Here is a 20137-nt window from a genome sequence, read left to right on the forward strand (position 1 = left end):
CCTACCAGTTTTACACTCCAATTGTGAGCAAACTAAATACTTACATCTGGTTCCCACGGACAGGTGACTCTTCAAGAAGAGGAATCTGATTTGATCCATGGTTTAGAGGAGTGCTGGTATTCATATTTTGTATATCTGGTACTACTACCCTCTGATTAGAGTCTGGAGGAGGTGTTACAAAACTAGCTGCAGAAGCGTTGTTAGATACATTCCCTTTGTTTCCATTACATTGTTTGCCAAGTGTTGGTACTTCGTTACCAAGACTATCCATACCAATATTCAATTCTCCAAGCTTTTGAATAGATCTGTAAGACAATTATTTCAAAAAAGAAAAAAGTTACATTCATCACTTCAGAAAGGATGAAATCCTTGAAAGGAAAAAAATATTTGTCATAGGTCATTTGTAATAAGTTTACATATTAGAAAATGATAATCATTAACAAAAAGCAATTATTAGCCAATTTACTTAAAATAGATGTCATTATTATTTCCTATAGCACCAGTGTCAAGTAACATCAGATTTTTCAAAATGAGTGCTCTCTTAATATTCAAAGTTTAACTGTAAAGCAGAAGGTTTTCCTTCATTTTATCATTACTTTTTTTACATAAAACAGTTTTTTATGGAATTTTCCATTTAATATCATGCTTAACATTAATGTTTAAAAAAATAAAAAATTAAAGGTTCAATTAAAATCTTATTGTAATACCTGATCATGACATAGAGGTAATCCTTAGGTCTGGTACAAGATAGCAGATAACAAGACCAGGACCACAATTCATGGGTAGAAGGTTGGCCTGATGGTTCTAGTTTGAAACAGTGAGTTATATGAATTTTTGCTCACAAATTCTATCAGGACATCTAAGCCCCAAGGTGGGAATTCCAAAACTGAGATGATTAAGTCCCCCAAAGCATGGTGTCTAGAGGTCTGGTGGCCATACCTGTACAATAAATAGTAGGTGTGCTGACCCAGACTACCAGACTATGCTTCTTCAGTCCACCAGATTTCCAGACACTATGATCTGAAAGATGTAATACTCTCATAATGAGAACTTTCACTCTGGGGTTCACATATCCCAATTGCTAAGTGAATGTAAGCTAGTCTCAGACCACAAGACCATGATTCCAACCAGCAAGGACATTACTGGAAGTCTGACATTGCTGAGATGATTAAGAGATAATGGCAGTTAATATTACATTTGGTATTAACTATTTTCTATCACACTTAAGGAAAAGTAAAATGTCAATCAAATGAATTAAATAAAATCTACTTTTTTGGAGGGTCATAGAAGGGATTCTAGAGTCAATTCCATTTACTCATATAAAATTAAAAAGGAAGAAAATTAAGAAATATAGATCACAAAAAATAAAGTCCACAGAAAAGTAAAAAATAAAAACAAAAAACCTTCTTTCAAAATTTCCTGATCTGTATTCATCTTGTCTTCCCTTTGGTTTCCTTTTCACCAAAAACTTTCACTAAGACCCACTTACTCATTATTTGTTATCACTCACGTAGTTTCAGTCATAAGCAATTCTTCATGACCCCATTTGGGGTTTTCTGGGCAAAGATACATTTTCTTCTCCAGTTCATTTTATAAATGAGAAATTGAGGCAAACAGGTTAAGTGACTTGCACAGGTTTACACAGCTTGTAAATGTCTGAGGCCACATTTTAACTTAGGAAGATGAGTTTTCTTGACTCAGGTCCAGCACTCTATCCACTAGCTGCCACCTAGCTGCCAATTTACTCATTGGCATAGAATAAATTATATTTCTCTTCAAATTAGAATATCCTATAAAGTAACAAGTACTACACTTCTTTATTATAAGATAGGGTTCTCTTGGATGTGGGAGAGGAAGTCATTAGAAAGTAGCAGTTGTGTAAATGAAAAAGAATAACAAAATTACCCCATTTGGAGATTTATGGAAGACCATGAACAAAAATAACATGAGATGAGAAGGCATGGATAGATTGTATTGTATGGAATACTCACCTCAATGATATAACAATTTCAATGAAATACCAAACTACTAAATAAGAGTATATTATCTTGGGGATAGGATTGTGGAACAAATCAGCTATGATGTTTGCAAACTTCTAGAAAAGCATAAAACTATTAATAATAACCAATACATTAAATAAAGTTAGTTGAATTTCTGTTGGCTGATTTGAAAATAGATATTATATTGAAAGAATGGAATAATATATACACATTATGGTCCTATTACTTTAAGCCCTAGATAAGATGATAGCTAGTTTCAGTATTATATATGAGAACAATTAAGAGATGTCAGCCTAATGGTACATATCATAGGGTCCCACAGTCCCTGGTCCAGCATTATTTTATCTAGTAAAAGAATTAAATTAATTGTGAAAGCATTAAGTTTGTAAATCATCAAATTCAGTGTCACTGCCATGTCCAAAATGATGAAACTGTTTTCAAAATAACTTTGGCAAGACAGAAAAGTAGCTTATCAAAAACAGTTAATTCAAAAGGGAAAGGAACACTATAGGGACAAAAAATGAATTACACAGCTATAAACTAGGTCATGACTAAAGTAATTAAACACAAGTCACAGAAGCAAGGGATCCAACAGAATGAGTCACAATTTAAATGAGTCAAAGATAATGTTGATGCTAAAAAATAAAACAAAAATCTAGTACAGTGAAGCTTTGCTTAATGGGGAATAATTATCTAATTTGTGGGGTTTTCTTGTCAAATTTCTTTTCTGCCTCCTGTCCCAGGACTAGTTCTACCCTATGGCTAGAAAATTCTTCCATCTAACCACAACCTACTGTTCACCCAAACTGCGTTAACTAAAATCACTAGCTGCTCCAGTGAAAACTCTCTTTTCTTGCATATCTCTTACTCAAATCCCTACACAGTTTACTAACTGACTGCTTCACCTTTCTGGATGCGAAGCTACTCTTCTTATCTGGTATTCTGTAACAGAGCCTAGCTAGATGATACATTCACAAAGGCACGGACTCTTGCTGGGGGACCATTATGTACTACTTTCTCCTCCTGGGTTAGAGGCTTGCATAAGGGGCCTCTACTCAGGCAACAGCATGACGTCCAACTTGACTTTTGCTGCTTGTCTACTCTTCTGGGTTCTGCCCATCCCTTGTCCTGTACTATCACTGTCTGCTACTGTATCAGCAGCAGCAACTTGGGCTCTTACTCCTTATGGCCATCTTTTTTTCTTGGTGATTAGGCTCAAGTTTGTAGGGTCTGTGATTTGAGGTTACATCTTAGGGTCTTTTCTTGTTTAGAATATATTATTCCATTTTTTTCTACAATTTCTACTAAGTGCAAAATAGTCTTGTATTATTCAAGTTTTCTTTCCTTCGTATTTGAAGGTCTTTCTCTTGACTGCTTATAGCTAGGAAACACAGTGAATAAAACCATGGACCTGGAATCAGGAACTAATCTGAATTCAAATTTAGCCTCAGACACTTAGAAATTTGTGACACTAGACAAGTAAGTCACTTAACCTCTGTTTGCCCCAGTTTCTCAATCTATAAAAATCATAGCACCTACCTCAAAAGTAGATTTCAAAAAAATAAGATATTTATAGTGCTTTGCAAACCTTAAAGTGCTACATAAATGCTAGCTATTATTGTTGGAATTACTAAATTAACCACTATGTATCTTGGGTTCTGAATGTTTTTTCTTTTCTAGAGGACATTGGTGGACTCTCAATTACTGATCTGTTTTCTGTATTCAGTAGTTCTAGGCAGTCTTCTTGTATTATTTCCTGTTTATGGTATGTTCAGATTTTTTTATTTGCCATGTTCTTCTAGGAGACCTATAATCCTTAAAGGCATCTTGTCTTCAAGATCAATAACTTTAGGACATCTATGGGACATCCAGTTTGAAATAACCAACAGGCAGTTAGAGATGTGAAAGTAGAGGTCAGTGGAGAAGTCAAGACTGGATAAGTAGATCTGAAAATCATCAACATAAATATGGTAATTAAACCCATTGGAGCTGATACCACCACATGAAATATTACAGAGGGAAAAGAGGGCCCAGAGCAGAGTCCTGTGGGACACCAGTGGGTAATAGGCATTGCCTAGACAAAGATCCATCAAAGAAGACTAATCAATCCAATAAGTAGAGGGAGAACCAGGAGAGATTTGTGTCAAGGAAACCTAGAGAAAGGGAGTATCAAGGAGGAAAGGATGAATAGTTATGGGATGACAGTCAGGAGACAGAAGGATCAAGAAAGGGTTTTTTTTAGAATGGGGAAGATATGAGCATGTTTGTAGACAGTAGCCAGTAGACAGTAACAAAAAGATTGGAGATAAATGAGAGAGTGAGAATGATAAAGGGGACAATCTGCTGGAGAAGGGAGTTATGGAATGGGATCACCTGTGCATACAGAGGGGTTTGCTGGGTGATTAGGATAAGGTGGCAAGATAAAGAAGAGGTAAGAAGAAGGAGGGCTAGGCAAATGATGACCTCAGTTTTTTCAATAAAATATGAGCCCAAGTTCTCAACTGAAAAGGTCAGGCAAGGGGGAGTCATGGGAGTTTTTAAGGAGGGATGAAAAGGTTTTGAAGAGCTGCTGTGGAGGATGGGATAGTGAGTTAATTAGCACAGTGTAAAAAAAGACTACCTTGCCAGAGTAAAGGCCCAATTCAGGTTATAGTACATAAATCTGTAATGGACCCAGTCAGCAGCATTTCATGACTTTCTCCAGTTTCACGGAGAAGCACATGTGTAGCAGCAGCAGCAACAGCTGATAGGAATGATCCAGGACCAAAGCTTGGCAAGGCAAGATCAGCAATACCATAAGGAAGAGGACAAGTGACTCTAGAGTAAAGGGATAGTATAGAGGGAAACTGGTTCACTAAAAGGGAAGGGAAGAGAGTATAGTTAGTCTAGGTGTAATGGCCTGGGGAGTCCTGGGATTAAAGGTCATAGAGAGGACAAAACAATAGATCGTGATCAAATAAAGGACTATCAGAGTTCATGAAGGGAAGTAGTGCATTTATGGGTAAAGACAAGATCAAGAACATGAACACTTGTGGGGCTGAGATGAGGTGGAGGAGGAGCTCATGAGAAATAAGTAAGCTGAGGAATGGTTAGGGTGTTTGAGAGAATATCAATATGTATACTGAAGTCCCCTAGAATAAGGGCAGGAATTGGGGAGGAGAGAAAAATCATAAGGTAGGTATCAAACTCTTTGGGGAAGGAAGGGGAATGATCTGGGGGTCTGCAGACAACCATTACCAGAATTTTGGTTGAGTGGTAGGTAGTAATAGCACAACGTGAAAGGAAGAGAGGTTACTGAGTGATGGAAGACAGGGAAGAAGCAGAAAGTGATAATGGGGAGAGAGGAGTGTTCCAGTGAGTTGGGGGAAGTAAGTCAAAGTAGTCAGTGCTGGAAACTGAGGCCAGGAGGATCACCAGGAAAGAGCCAGGTCTCAGTAACAGCCAGAAGATGGAAGGTATGGGAAAGGAAAAAATTTAAGATGAAAGTAAGTTTGTTACCTATGGAAAAGGTATTCCAGAGAGCATGGCAGAAGGGGAGGGTAGCTATAGAGTATGATATTGGTGTGCTGGGTTGAGGGGAATAGGAATAAAGGATGGAGTAGGGAGTGGGGGAGGGAAGTTCAAAAATCACTAAGATGGGAATGGTAAGACCAAGAGGAAGTTCACTGAAGAACATGTTCAGGTAGGTTTTCATTGTCCATGTAAATGTGACCAAGAGCTCCTTAGGGCCATAGGCAGCTTCAGGAGAGAAGGTGAGTGACTGGAGCTGAAGGAACAGTGTTACTCCCCTTTCCCATGGGCAGGGACCAGGTTAAAGACTTGATAGAATATCTTTTGTCCTCTACTCTGGAAGGGTGGAATCTTTTCCTATTCCCAAGAGAGGCTGGAAACCAGGTAGGAGAAGTGGCACAATGGAATGTTTTCTCCCCTTCTGGTCTGTAATGGAATAGTATTTCTTTTCTTCCTGGGGGAGGCTGGAGACCATACAGGATACCTGACACGATGGAAAGGCACGAACCAGGAAACAATTCTTCCACTAAACCAAGGCTTCTTAACCTTTTTTGTGTCATGCACTCCTTTGGCAGTCTGGTAAAGCCTATGGACTCCTTCTCAAAATAATGTTTTTAATGCATAAAATAAAATACACAGGATTATAAAAGCAAATAAAATATATTGAAGTAAGTTCACAGACCCCAAGTTAAGAACCCCTGTATTAAACTAAATTTTAATTAGGCTTTGTAATAAAGCACTGCGTCCTTTTTGGACATAATAAGATATGCAGAACATTTAGAAGGTCTATGGAAAAACAAATAAAACTATTAAAGAACTGGAAAATTTGATAAGAAAAAATTAAATGAGTGGGGATAAATTAAAAAGAAAGGGTGTTAAAGAATAATACAGCCATTCTAATGTATAAATTTAGTTATTATTCTAAGGATAGCAATATTTTAAGTTTCTTGACATAGCTGTCTGTAAATATAAGCAATGCTAAATATATTTCCTGACAGCATTAAACTAGATTTTGCTACAAGAGAAGTTATAGAATTCACTGAATTGAAATTTCATCACTCACTTAATACAATGCCAATTATGTGTTAAAGGAACTATGCTAGGCACTAGGGATACAAAGACAAAAAAGCCGTACTTTCAAAGAAATTACATTCTTTTGAGGATTAGGGGCACAAGGGGTCAGATGGCAAAAGATACAAGTACACAGATTAATAAATACAAGGTAACTGGAGGAGAAGGAAAAGGAATAGCTACTGTTTTTTGTCCCTGGTGATATTTTAAAAGGATAAATGAGTTGTGAATGACTTAGCAAAAGGGAGGGATCAGACTAGATGATTCTGAAGAATTCTATGAGATGTTTGGCTCTATGAATACCTAACTTTGAAAGGCAGATACTGTTTAAAGAAGGTGAAAGGTGCTCATAACTAGTGATAATTGTTAATTATTTCCCAGGTCAGAAAAGAGTAACTTATTTTCTGGCCACTGGTGATCCTTGTTTGATTAAAGAGTAAAAGACTTGTGAAAGTTTCCAGGGTGTTAATGCTTAAGATGATTTAGCCAGATGGAGAACCCTAGAAAAATTCTTTAAGTGTAGAAAAAGTGGATAGGAGGGCAAAATAGAGAATGATGTACTCCACTGATCAAGCCCTAAGGATATGTTGGTTTTTAAGTCCTGATACCCTCCCTTCAAACAAAATTAGCACCAAGGACAGTCAGTGGTGACAAAGCCCTGGAAGATGTGATTCTGAATAGCACAGTCCTGAGCCCTAATAATCTTCACTATTTGAAAAGAGTGTGCCCAGATAGAGGGACAAGAGGAATAGGAGCTTGGTGAGTGTGAGCAAATCTGTAACATGAGGATCTTTAAGACACAAGAAATTATTGGAAGCAAGGTATGAGAACCTCAAAATTTTTAGCTACATTAATAAAAGTCATTCTATACTTTTATTTTGTAAAAACTCAGTTAACTTTTTTAAAATGGAAAGAATTGTCCAGAAAAAACCAACCTATTAAGGAACTGCTCGGTGAGATTCTGTTGCTGGTCAGAACCATCTTCCTGATTTACACCTCCTTCAAGTAGCATTTGCTGGTAAATTTGTCGTTGCTGTTCCTTCTGTTCTAAATGCTGCTGATAGCGTAATCTCTGCCTATAATACTCTTGAAACTGTTCTGTTGAATCACGAAGCTTAAAAAAATTGGAATATTATATTAAACACAGATTTTAAAAAACTGACACATACCTAATAAACTATTAGTAATAACTTTATTATAATAAATCTTACAATAAATTTACTATCAAATCTACTGATTTAGTCTTTTAGCTGTCAAACATATTAAATATTGATTATGCTGTTATATACAAAATATCATCATACATATTAAATATCAATTATACTGTTTTATATACAAAATATCAGCATACCAGTAAGGCCAAGAGCATGACTCAATATTCAAGCAGGCCAATTAGGGTCTATTTGGGTCTGTTTCCAGGTCACAGACTAAACCCCTAACCAACCATCTCAAAAAAATATAAGCTAGTGGTCACAAGGGAGATATAACAAGAAAATCCAGATGGCTCAAAATAATTTTATCAGTGCTGATAGAAAAAGCAATTAAAAGTTTATCTCTTATTATGACCTACAAGCTTAATTTTTTATACAAAAGCTATTACTATTCCACAAAATATTTCTATAGTCTTGTCCAACATGTTTAATTTAAGCATTAAAATTCCTTAATTATTCCAGACAGGAAATCTTATAAAACTTCACCCTTAAGAAGTATTTTAGTATGGTTTTAAATGACCTCTAAAAACAAAAAGAAAAAAAAGTTAAACTATTTCAGTCTTCCTATTGGCAAAGTAACTTATATAACATCTAGAAGAAAGGCACTGAATACGGATTAATATTTGCTAGATTCTATTGTTGGCAACAAACACCAAGTTCTATTACTAAGATGGGTTCTGTTCTAGCGTCATAATAGGCCTACTCTGCTCTGGGATGGCTATATACCAGTTAACAGGTCAGGTGCATTGAAGGCATCTTAGAAAAAAATGATCAGCTCTAGGGCTGATCAAGTTAGAACTTCTAAGAGTTCTCTTCTAAGAGAATTTCTGTATGTACATATATACACATATGTATATCATACACACATGTGTGTATATTTAATAGGGAGGGAGGGAGGGAGTGAGAGAGAGGGAGAGAGAGAGAGAGAAAGACTATTCTCAAATACCATTCTCAAAAGTCAATAGGAAAAAAGACCATGACCTAATTGTTGACTTGTTAAAAACACAAATGAGTTTATTATTCACCACTAAAGTTAGCCATTTTCTACTGGAAAAATCATATAGAATGAATTAGGTAAATGATTAAATGTTTATTTCCAACAATTTCTCATTATCAATAGTACATTAAATGGTTTCTTTCTCCAATTAATCATTAACAGCAATAGTTATGGGAGAGAGCAACTGCAACACAACAGTATCATCAGTATAAATAAGAAATTTCACTGACACCATGAAATATTTCAACTCAACAATTTTAATTTGCATGACCTTTTTTAATGGTGCTACAAAAAATAAGATTTAAACTCCATTTTAAAAACTATATAGTTTTCCTTCAGGACTGAAAGAATGGTCAAGAAAAAATAACCTAGCAACCCACAAAGCTCAAATTCAAGTACAGTTCTACATTAATAGTATAAATAGTAGCTTTCTCATTAAAGTCAGTAAAAAAAAAGATTACAAGATAAAAACCCAAGCCTATATTTGATCCATTTTCTATAACTCTTGGTTTGGAAATACATAGACCTAGTAGAAAACGTAATACACACATTGACAAATTTACATTGCCCAATCTTTGATGATAAAGTTTTTTTTTAATACCCTACATTCATTAGGGAAGGGGAAAAAATTAGCCATTCACAAGAAAACGTTTAAATGTACTTCCCCAAAGGAGCACCAGAAAAATATAGCTAAATTCCAAATCAACAAGTCCTAGTTCTTATTTAAATTACATCATGTAACACTGATGTTACCTCATTTTTTTCTTGCTTGGCTGGTACAGGATTTTGTGTTCCATTTACTGGCTCTTTTTCTGAAGCTGAACTCTGCTCTAAGTTTTCACTGCTCACAGGATGCTGTGTTTCTGAAGGAGTATCACTTCTTTCCATAAAGTACAAAAGGAACAAAAAATCATGAAATTAGTGTAGGCAAACAGGTGTGGGAATAGATATATTGTAACAGGAAACATTTTAGCAAAAGAGCTATGAAGAAAATTCTCATATAAGACAAAGGTAACACAAGAAAATTTACTGAAAATTGATTTTTTATTGAAAAATCAAAGTACTACATTAGGAAACCCTCCAAACCCTACAGCGTGGTGAAAAGATCACTGGACTAAAGTACCAGCCTATTAATTAGCTATGTAATTTCTGATAAGTCACTTAACATCTATGTGCTCCAGTTTCCTCATTCAGTAAGGCAGCTAAAATAAATGACTGATTTCTAGGCTCTATTCCTGCTTTAAATTTATATAATTCTTCATATCTCCCTATATTTTCGTGAAAAACTTTATTCAATTTCTCTATTCTAATTTCCCATTTTTGAGTATATATCACTAAGAATATGCTTGAGATATATTTGGTTATTTCTAACATTCTTCAGAAATGCTGGCAATTTTTACTTTCTTACCTCTACAAGGATCAACCTAAATGGAGACAGACCAGGACCCTGAACCAAGAGCCTTAGGAACAGCTGTGTCCCCAAACTATCAGACCTTCTTAAAGTCCAGCATCCTGCCATCAAGGGGAGAAATTCAGGAGAAGGGTTGCTTCTTCACTAGCACCAGCAACTCTTGGCCAACTGCTATCAACAGACATGTATATAAAAAGAGCCATGGGCAGTTTCCCTCCAGACTAGTGGTATCAAACTCAAATAAAAATGGATTCCTGCAGACAATACACTAAGAAAACAACAAACTAACATTCTTTAACAGTAAAACTAACATGTTTTACTGTATTTATTTTGCTAAACATTTCCCAATTACATTTTACTCTTTGGGCTGATGCAGTTCAGTGACCACAAGTTTGACATTTCTAGCCCAGGTCACTGATATTACTTCCAGCTTAGCCCTCATAGCTACCATTACAGGGAAGGAAGCCCCGTGGAGAATGAGCCAGATTTCCCAACCAACTTCCACTCACAGGGTAGGCAAGCTAAAATAGCAAGACACCCTTTGGAGAAGAGAGGAGGCAGCATGTGTCAGATAAGTTAAACTACCACCAACATCATAAAAACTATATCTCCTCTGACCTTGATGGAGGCAGCCCATGACCCTAAACCCAAAAGCTTTCAGAATAGCAATGCTTCCAGCCTAAAGCTCATAGCAATCATCCTGGAAAGCAACTCTGTGGAAATGCAGGCTGGTAACTGCTCCTTCTGGCACTATAGCCCTAGCTTCTGAAGACCCAGAACACAAAGTTCCTACCTCGAAAGTCCTTGGCATGGTCCAATGGCTCAACATCAGAAATTGCGATTTTATCCGTGCAAAAATAACATTAAAGAAGAGGCATTACCATCTGTGTTGCTACTACTCCCTGAGGATCACATGAACTTTTCCATCTGATTTGCAGCTGAAACTTTTCCTGTGTGTTGTCTCCCCATGACAATGTGAGCTCCTTTTCTATTTGTGTCTCCAGCACTTAGCACAGTGCTTTCCACATAGTAACCACTTAAAAAATGCTTTATTCATTCATTTTTTAAAAGTCCTTGTAACATGAATAATTATGAATTGAATATAAGTATTATTTTATTGTGATGGAAATTTTTAAAATAAGGCTTTATTTTATTATTTTTTTTATTATTCTCTGAATAAGGTAGCTATTTAGCTGAATGTATAGAGCACTAGATAAGAGTCAGGAAGCCCTGAGTTCCAATGCTACCTTAGACACTTACTAATTATATGACCTTAGGCAAGTCACTTAATCCCTCTGAGGCTCAGTTTCTTCATCTATAAAATGAGGATTATAATAGAACTTCCCTCACAAGTTGTTCTGAGGATCAAATGAGATCGCTTATGTAGAGTACTCTGCAAAATCTAAAGCATTTTGTAGATGTTAGCTATTAAGGGAAGAATAATGAATGTAGAAATTAAGTGGGAAAACAGGAATATAAACCTATGAAATAGTCAAAATATAAATTAGTCACTGAATTTAAAAAGGCTAAGGAATTAATTTCCACTAATGTTTATACTTATGGTACATAATTTGCAGTTTAAGAGATGAAATAGTATTTAAGTGCCTGAAAGCAATTGAAAAAACTACTTACTAAAGATAGACTAAATATAGACTATTCCTAAAATATACATTCATTAGCAATAATAAGGCATCTGAGCAAATCTTCCATTCCTATGTGTTATGAGTATCAAATGAGGTAATATTTGTAAAGCACTCAGGACAGTACCTGGCACATAATAGGTGCTACATAATACTTATTCCATTCCCTTTTCCATATGGTATGACACAAGCTTTCCAGGTCCTTACCACCACTCATTTAATAACATAAGCAGTCGTTCTTTCTTGTCAATTCTTATTTCACTACTTGATTCAATGCTGACTAATGGTGCACACAAAAACATTCTTTAAAAAGTTTTTGCCAGCATACTTACTGACAAAGGAGTACATATTCACCTACTAGTGAATACATTTAATATAAAGTTTTAAGAAATATCATGCCTAAAACTCAGGACTACTCATGTTCACTACTAAAGACTCTCTCCCATTTCATATATGAGATGTTAGGATGCCACTATTTACAAAGTACTTACTGCAGTGCCTTGCATGTAATAATGTGCTTATTATATTTAATATATGCCTAATAAATGTTTATTTCCTTCCTCTTCTACTACCCCACCATGTACTCTTCTCATGGAAAGATACCTCTAGAGGCTGTGTTAGTAGTTGGAATAAATGTATTTGATTATGAGTCAGATTCCCCTCTTTACAGTATCAGTGCCTGGTAGGGATTATGGTATGTGGAGAGACCATTCCCTTCTGGGAGCAGAAGGTGAGGAAAAATGGGATTAAAGGCAAGGAAAAAGACTCTACATGGTGTTTTAAGGTGGTCACTGTTTCCAGAATATAGTACTTCTTGCTTTAAAAATGTCAGAGTTGGAGGAGAACCTGTGAAATCACTTAGTCCAGGTGTCAAATTCAGGCCCCATGTAGCCTGCTAACCTCCCTAATACAGCAGCCAAAATCAGATTAAAATGCAATTGAAAAATGTTTGACAAAGTATATAAAAATACAATCCAACATAACACTAACTTATGGTTTTCTAAGTTAATATGCAGAGGCAAGTAGGTGATGCAGTGGATGGAGTACCAGACCTAGAATCAGGAAGACTGATCTTCTTGATTTCCAATATGACCTAAGACACTTACCAGCTGTATGACTCTGGGAAAGTCAACTGACCCTATTTGCTTCAGTTTCCTCACCTATAAAATGAGCTAGAGAAGAAAATGGCAAACCAAACCTGTATCTTTGCCAAGAAACCTCACATAGGGTCAAGAAGAGTTGGATATGACTGAAACAACTGCACAACCACAACAAAGGATGCCTACAGGAATGCATTTCTATTTGCATTTAATACCACTTGACTTATTCCATCATAAGAGCAAGTCACTTAATCTTTCTGAGGGTCAATTTGCTCAGCTGAAAGATTAGGTCAGCAATACCTATAGTAACTACCTTATATGATTGTGGGGATCAAATGGGACAATACATGTTAAGTTCTTTGCAAACTTCAAAGTGTCATATAAATGTCTGCTCTTACTATTATTATTCCCATGCCTCTCAATAACTCTATCCAACGTTACTTAAAAATATTAACCAATCAACAAACCTTTATTAAGCATCTGCTGTGTGCCAGGCCCTGTGCTAGGTAGGCATTTTGGTTAAAAATGTAAGGACTTAACTTTAAAGTGCTAGTCTCAAGAACTGTAAGGTTCATATGCCCAAAAAGCTATTAAACTGTGCATGGCCTTTGACCCAGCAATATTCCTACTAGGTCTATATCCCAAAGAAATCAAATACAGAAGAAACATAAGTACAAAAATATTTAAAGCAGCACTTTTTTTTATGGTGGCAAAGAACTGGGAACTGGGGATGCCATCAACAGGGGTATGGATGAATAAATAATATATGTATATCAATGTGATAGGATACTATGGTGCTATAAGAAATAATGAAGGGGATAGTTTCAGAGAAACTTGGGAAGGGTTGTAAGAACTGAACCAGGGGAATAATTTATACAATAACAACAATATTGTAAAGACTAACAACTTTGAAATACTTAACTTTGATCAGAATTACCAATGACAATTTCAGAAGACTCATGATTAAACACACTACCCAGCTCCTAATTAAAGAGGTAACAGAGTCAGTGTAGATTGAGACTTTTTTGGGGGGGTGGGGGGAAACATAGCAATGCTATTTTGCTTAACTATCCATGCTGTTAGTAGGCGTTTTGTTTTTCTTGTTTTCTTAATGAGGGGAGAGAAGGAGAAAGTAGGAGGGAGAGAAACCAGATCTTCATGAAAATAAAATACAATTTAATTTTTCAAAAGATAAGGTTCACTCTGCACAAATGTCAATTGCTTTCTATCACCCCTATAGTAATTTTTATAAACAGATACTTACCGTTCAGGTGATTCTTCATAAATACTATGGCATTCTGTATTTTCAAGCATAAGACTTCTACTAAGGTTTTGTACCCCTGGATAATGGAAATTAGCAAAGGAGTGTGACATTGGAGAAGTTTTGTTTCCAAGATCTGAGATTCGCTTATCATGATTAGTTAGGCCACAAGTTAAGCCATCTAAAGCAGGATTCAGAGAGCGTGTCATGTAAGCATCGGCTGACTGAGGCCTTCTCATTGGAGATGAAGGATAAGGGGAAAGTTTGCTGATAAGAGGAGTAAGAAGATCAGCATATGCAGCTTTTGTGGGTTTCAAAAGTTTGTCAACATGAATATTCAGCATCTTTTGTTCAAAAGCACAAGAGAAGACTGTAGGTGGAAGATTTTGAAGCCATGACAATAAACTCAAGTCCAAATCATCACAACCATTACCACATAAAAGGTCAATGCCAAGAAGTACTTCACTTTCTGTGATTTCTTCTCCAGTTGCTTTACTCTGACAAAATTCAACACAACATTCATAAAGTAGTCCCTTCATTACCAGCTGAAATAAACGATTGTTACTTGCTTTAAAACCAGCTTCACTTAGTTTCCTGTCAGCCGGGATGAACTCTGCTACCATAACACAAGCCTCTTCAAAACAGTGAACTCGTGCAGTGCTGGGGTTCCAGTCCTTGAATTCTGCATGATTAGTCAGGCGAGGCAAAGTAAGTAACAGACAGAGTTTGCTATAGTCATCTTTAGAAGGGCAGTACTCTTCTAATGCATGGAGACACTGCACAGCTTCTTGCATGGTAAATTCCAACTGTAAAGAAAAAATGCTAAAATTGACTATTCATGAAAAGGATACTACTATGGGATCACAAACACAGAATAGAATTTCTTTTTCAAATACAAGATTTTGTCAAACTTGTCTTTGTAGTCTTTTAACTACAAAAAACAGAGTACCACAAGATATCATCATATTGTATGAAAAATGTTTTCATATGAACAGCTAAACTCTGCTCCCCCTACCTCCCTGATCAGAATTTTCAATATAAACCTCCTAAAATAACAATCTCCATGGAAGTCAGTGCACATTAAACTCTAAACTACAGCAAAGATTAAAGCCATGCAGTAGGATTGACCTGCATATTAAAATATCTTTTAAAATGTGGGTCTGGGTGTGTGGGTGTACATAGAACTTGAAGATTTTTCATTATTTGTAGGATTTTAAAGTTGCCAAATCTTAGAAAGTGAAAGTTGAATTACCAGGAATTCTAACAGGGTGACCATAGTAGGACAGACCTCATTATGAAAGATGGAGCCTTTGAAATAGGGAGTCAATAATGAGACTGTTTTGGCTAGCTAATAAAAAGTGTTGGTTTTTTGGTTCTACATCTTGCAAGAAGGCAGCAGTTGTTCTTATCCACAGGCCTTGAGTAAATGAACACTTCCATGATACAGAGTGAAAGGCAGTTTAACAATTTATACTACATTGTAAAAAGCTTTAACTCTGATCAATTCAGTGTTCCACCATGATTACAAAGGATTGTGATGAAGCTTCTCATCTTCTGATGGAAAGGTTAGAGATTAAATATGTAGAATAAGACAAAATTTTGGCTACGGCCAATATATATATTGACCAATGTAGGAATTTGTTTCACTTACTATACATTTCTCCTACAAGGATTTTGTCTTTTTCTTTCTCTTTTTTCAGTGGGGTAGGAAGTGACAATGAAAGAAAATAAGTCATTTTTAATTAAAGAATGAATGTGATTAAATATATGACAAAAAAAAGAAAAGTGAAAGCTGAAAAATGACAAATTTCAAGTAGCATATATATATAGCTAAATGCTTACTTTGGCTTACTACTCAACTAATTATACTACTTACATCAGGCTGAATGGCCATTCAGGTACTTGTGTCTATCCCTATCACCAGATAAGGGGTTGTGAAATGCATGAGTAGCCCATATACATAAAGAGTATAAGCCTACAGGAGGATTCCACACCCTCTATATGAGATTCTCATGGTTGTGGTCCTAGGGTAATCTAGAGGGAAGTCAAAAAAAGCAAACCCAGAGAGCCTCCTTTCACTAGGCAGCATAAAGTAAGACAGGAAAATCTAGACAGGATAAGATAATGGCTAGACAAATGAATGAATGAATGACTTTTTAAATAAGCATTATTAAGTGCTTACTGTGCACTAAGACCCTGCTAAGCACTAGTGATACAAACAGAAAAAGTGAGACAACCCCTGATGTTGAAACTTATATTCTAATGGGGAGAAAACATAAACAACTATCACATACAAGATCTATAATAGTGTAAAAGGAGACGATCTCAGAGGGAAGGCCCTAGGGTGGTGAGGGGAGAGGGAGGTGTAGAAAGACCTTTTGCAAAAGGTGGAATTTCAGCTGAGCCTTGAAGGAAACCAGGAAATCCAGGAGGCAAAAGGAAGGAAGGAAAGGGTCCTAGGCATGAGGGAACAAGTCAGTGATCAAGGCAGGGAATCTAGAGATGGAGTGTCCTTCACAAGGAACAGCAAGAAGTCAGTTTACTAAATCACAGAGTACATGGAGGGGAGTAAAATGTAAGAAGACTAAAAAGATAGAAAGCAATCAGGTTTTAAAGGGTTTTAAAGTCCAAAAGGAGGATTTTATATTTTGATCCTGGAGGTTACAGGAAACACTGGAATTTACTGAGTGGGGGACAAGTGAAGATGACATGATAAGACCTATACTTTAGGAATAGCATTTTGGCAGCTAAGTGGAGGATGAAATAAACTGATAAAACACTTGAGGCAGAGAAAGCAGCCAGGTCATTTTAACAATCCAGGTTTGGGCCTGAACCAGAATGGTAGCAGATGAGGAATGGATGATCAGTAGCTATGTAAGTAGAGAGAAGAAACTTATAGGAAAGATGTTATGAAACTATAAAGACTTGGCAACTGACTGAATTTGTGGGGTGAATACAAGTAAAGAGTAGAGGATGAAACCTACTTTGGCAGCCTGGGTAACTAGAAAGATGGTGGTGCCCTTAACAGGAAAGTTTAGAAAAGGGAGGATTTTGTAGGGAAAAGATAATGAGATCTGTGGTGCACATGCTACACTATCTTGGAGGTTCTGACTTCTAATCACATTTACCATTTCACAACTGACTGAAAGATACAGACTGCACTTTTATAATTTGTTTAAGAAATAATATGTGATTTAGAAGAACACAGTGCCACTTCACAGGCTATTTTTTAAACAGTGTCTTGTCTGCATATTAAAATTATTCTAGATTCCTTAAAAGATATAACAAGTAACTGTGTTTTTAACCCTCTAATCATAAGCATCAAACAAAAAACATAAAGCAGGAAGTTATAATTATATTAAACAAAAGTGTCTATAAGTGATAGGGGAGATCCGGCATGGAGTCCAAGTTGAAAGAGATTCCCTGTGGATAGTCCTGATAGTCTTACTTACAGATGAAATAGTGATGACTGCATCAAATTCCAAAATACTACAGAACCTCTTGGGAAAAAATTATCACTCAAAAGAGTCTGGCCTGATCATCAGGCACACAGAAAAGAACAAAAAGACAAACTGTTTATAGCCCAAATTACAAATATGCATCTGTACAGGCAACCTAGAAACTTTGTCCATCAGTAGATGTATAAGTTCTTGTGTATGTATCTACATACATCTGCTGAGAGAAATTACTATTTCTTTCTGGGATTCAGACCCAAGTTTTTCCCCTTTTCTACTTCCTCATCCAGAAATCAAGAAGTGTGGGAAATATTTTTAAAAGAATACAGCCAGGAAGGCAGAGATCTAATCAAAGACAGTAAAAGAAATTCTAAGTATAGGCTAATGGATGGATTCCTCCTCACTGTGTTTATTCAGACAGGTCTTTGGAAAATGTGGATTCTCCATTTGATCAGACAGGGGATATGGAAACTGATGTCTCATGGATCAAGATTTGGGTGATCCAAGTCACATACCCCAAGATCCTCATTGTAATATAGCCCATCCTATCATTGTAATATTCATTCTCTCATTAGCTGTTAACCAATCAGAGTTGATTGCTACCCTCAGGAACATCTACTCTTCAAAAGGCATATTAACTGTAAGCCCATTGCCATGAGGGGTCTTTGGTCTAAGAGAGATGGCTAAATGACCATCCTTTTAATTAAAGTGCTGGAATTATTAATAAAATGATTAAATTACCCAGAAATTATGTCTCTCAGAACTTTTTTAAATACCCCAAGGTGTGCAGTGCTGATAACACATATTAGGCCTGGAGCTCAACAAGAGGAAGGTAGACTAAACTGTCTTTCAGACACTGCAAAATTCCTTTGCGGCTCAAAGCTTTTCACAAAAACAAAAGCCCATCTTTTTAATATCAATAGTCTATCACATGTTGCCATATCACAGCATAACATCAACTACAATTGTTTCTAGAGAATTAAAAATGAGTATCACATGGAGGACAATGGAAAGTCACATGTGAGTGTGAGCAAGTTGCAACCTATAATTTATGGGAAACACTGAAAAAGACCAGGAGTAAAAAATAGCATCAAGTAATTAAATATATCATAGGAAGAGATGATGGTCTGGTCACATTGTGAGGGTGAGGAATGATTAGCAGAGTAATCCAATAATACTACCCTTGTGATGTCAGGAAAAATTGAAGAAGTTCTCTAATATGTTGAAAGAATCCCCTAAAGTGAATTTATGGGAGGACATATTTAAGGGTCACGCATTAAAATCTGCAGAGTTGGAGGAAACCTTCAAATTGATGAAACCAGAGATCCATCTGAATATATAGCCCTCTATGTACTCTGGCCTTACATCTTCTAAACTGAACTAGATATCCATTCAGATCCTCATAAACATTTTCTTTTTCTGTTCTTGAAGAAAGAACACAACATAAAAGAAAATTCAGAGACCACCCAAGTTCAGTCCCCTCATTTAACAGCTAAGGAAATTAGGGACTAAAGAGGTAAATAAATGGCTTACTCAAGATTACACAATTTACTCAATGACAAAGTCAAGACTAGAATTCATGTCTCATGACTCTCAGAATCCATGCTCTTTTCACCATACCACAGGATTTAAGCACTCTATTTACAAGCCTTCCTTCTTTTGTTTAAGTCCTCCAAATCACCTGTGTGACCGGTCTTATATTTTAAACCTTTAAAAAAGCAACCTTCAGTAACAGACTGATATTCTACTAAAGTCCTCATCTGAAGCCTCATAATGGCACAAAAGTGCCTTTGGGTTCTCAATGGCATACTACAGAAGAATGAGTTCTGGAAGGCCATACCAAGATAGAAAGCCTCCAGATACAGGCTTGGTGATCAACTATAAGGCTGTTGTTCAAGGATCATCCTTGCCACCATGAGGAAGACTAAATATCAGTCAACTTCAGTCAACTTCAAGATGATAAATATTCCACCTACAGAGATTCATAAGGGACAACTAAGTCATAGATCAGCCATGATCTACAGCAGTAGACTGAGTACCCATAAAGATGAAATCTCCAATCCTCAAAGTAAAAATAGTACTCAGTACTATGGCTGAGAACTATCCTGAAAGCACATAACCCCTACATGTGTGACTTACTTCCACTGCACTCTGTGCCCATTCTTCTCACAGATGCTGTGTGTAATTTTTGGAGATTGTAATCACATTTGGAATAAATGTTTTGTAGCTATTGTTTTTACTATATTATTCTAATAAATGCCTTTGCTAAAAGATACGTTTAGCAGCATCACTGATAAGGGGAAGCATACCAATGGGGATTCGAAAGCTACAGGAATAGGAATGGATATACAAAGGGGTACCCTCCCTGCTTAAAACTTAAGTAGCAAATGATCTCTGGGTGAACACTCACTAGTGAAACTGCAAGATGAGAAAGTATACCAGGTGAATTACACATGGTACACAAAAATACACCTGATTATA

The 20137-nt window shown here is 36.3% G+C and overlaps 1 protein-coding gene and 1 long non-coding RNA gene across 6 annotated transcripts in view; one reads left to right on the forward strand and one right to left on the reverse strand.

Moving 5' to 3' along the window:
* WDR47 (WD repeat domain 47) overlaps nucleotides 1-20137 on the reverse strand; it is an 81468-nt gene that overhangs the window by 23647 nt on the left and 37684 nt on the right. For 3 of the 5 annotated variants that reach the window (XM_072644199.1, XM_072644197.1, XM_072644200.1), the window contains exons 5-8: nucleotides 14205-15007; nucleotides 9543-9669; nucleotides 7517-7695; nucleotides 45-305 (exon numbers count right to left, since the gene is read on the reverse strand). In XM_072644199.1, coding sequence (XP_072500300.1) covers nucleotides 45-305; nucleotides 7517-7695; nucleotides 9543-9669; nucleotides 14205-15007 — 1370 coding nt within the window. The remainder of the gene's footprint in view (nucleotides 1-44; nucleotides 306-7516; nucleotides 7696-9542; nucleotides 9670-14204; nucleotides 15008-20137) is intronic. The other 2 variants (XM_072644198.1, XM_072644201.1) reach the window with 1 other exon arrangement.
* On the forward strand, nucleotides 301-13885 carry LOC140527348 (uncharacterized). The gene is made up of 2 exons (XR_011974774.1): nucleotides 301-5073; nucleotides 10207-13885. It is a non-coding gene; the product is annotated as an uncharacterized lncRNA (long non-coding RNA).

The sequence above is a fragment of the Notamacropus eugenii genome, chromosome 2 (genome assembly GCF_028372415.1).
Source record: "Notamacropus eugenii isolate mMacEug1 chromosome 2, mMacEug1.pri_v2, whole genome shotgun sequence".
Classification (NCBI taxonomy): domain Eukaryota; kingdom Metazoa; phylum Chordata; class Mammalia; order Diprotodontia; family Macropodidae; genus Notamacropus; species Notamacropus eugenii.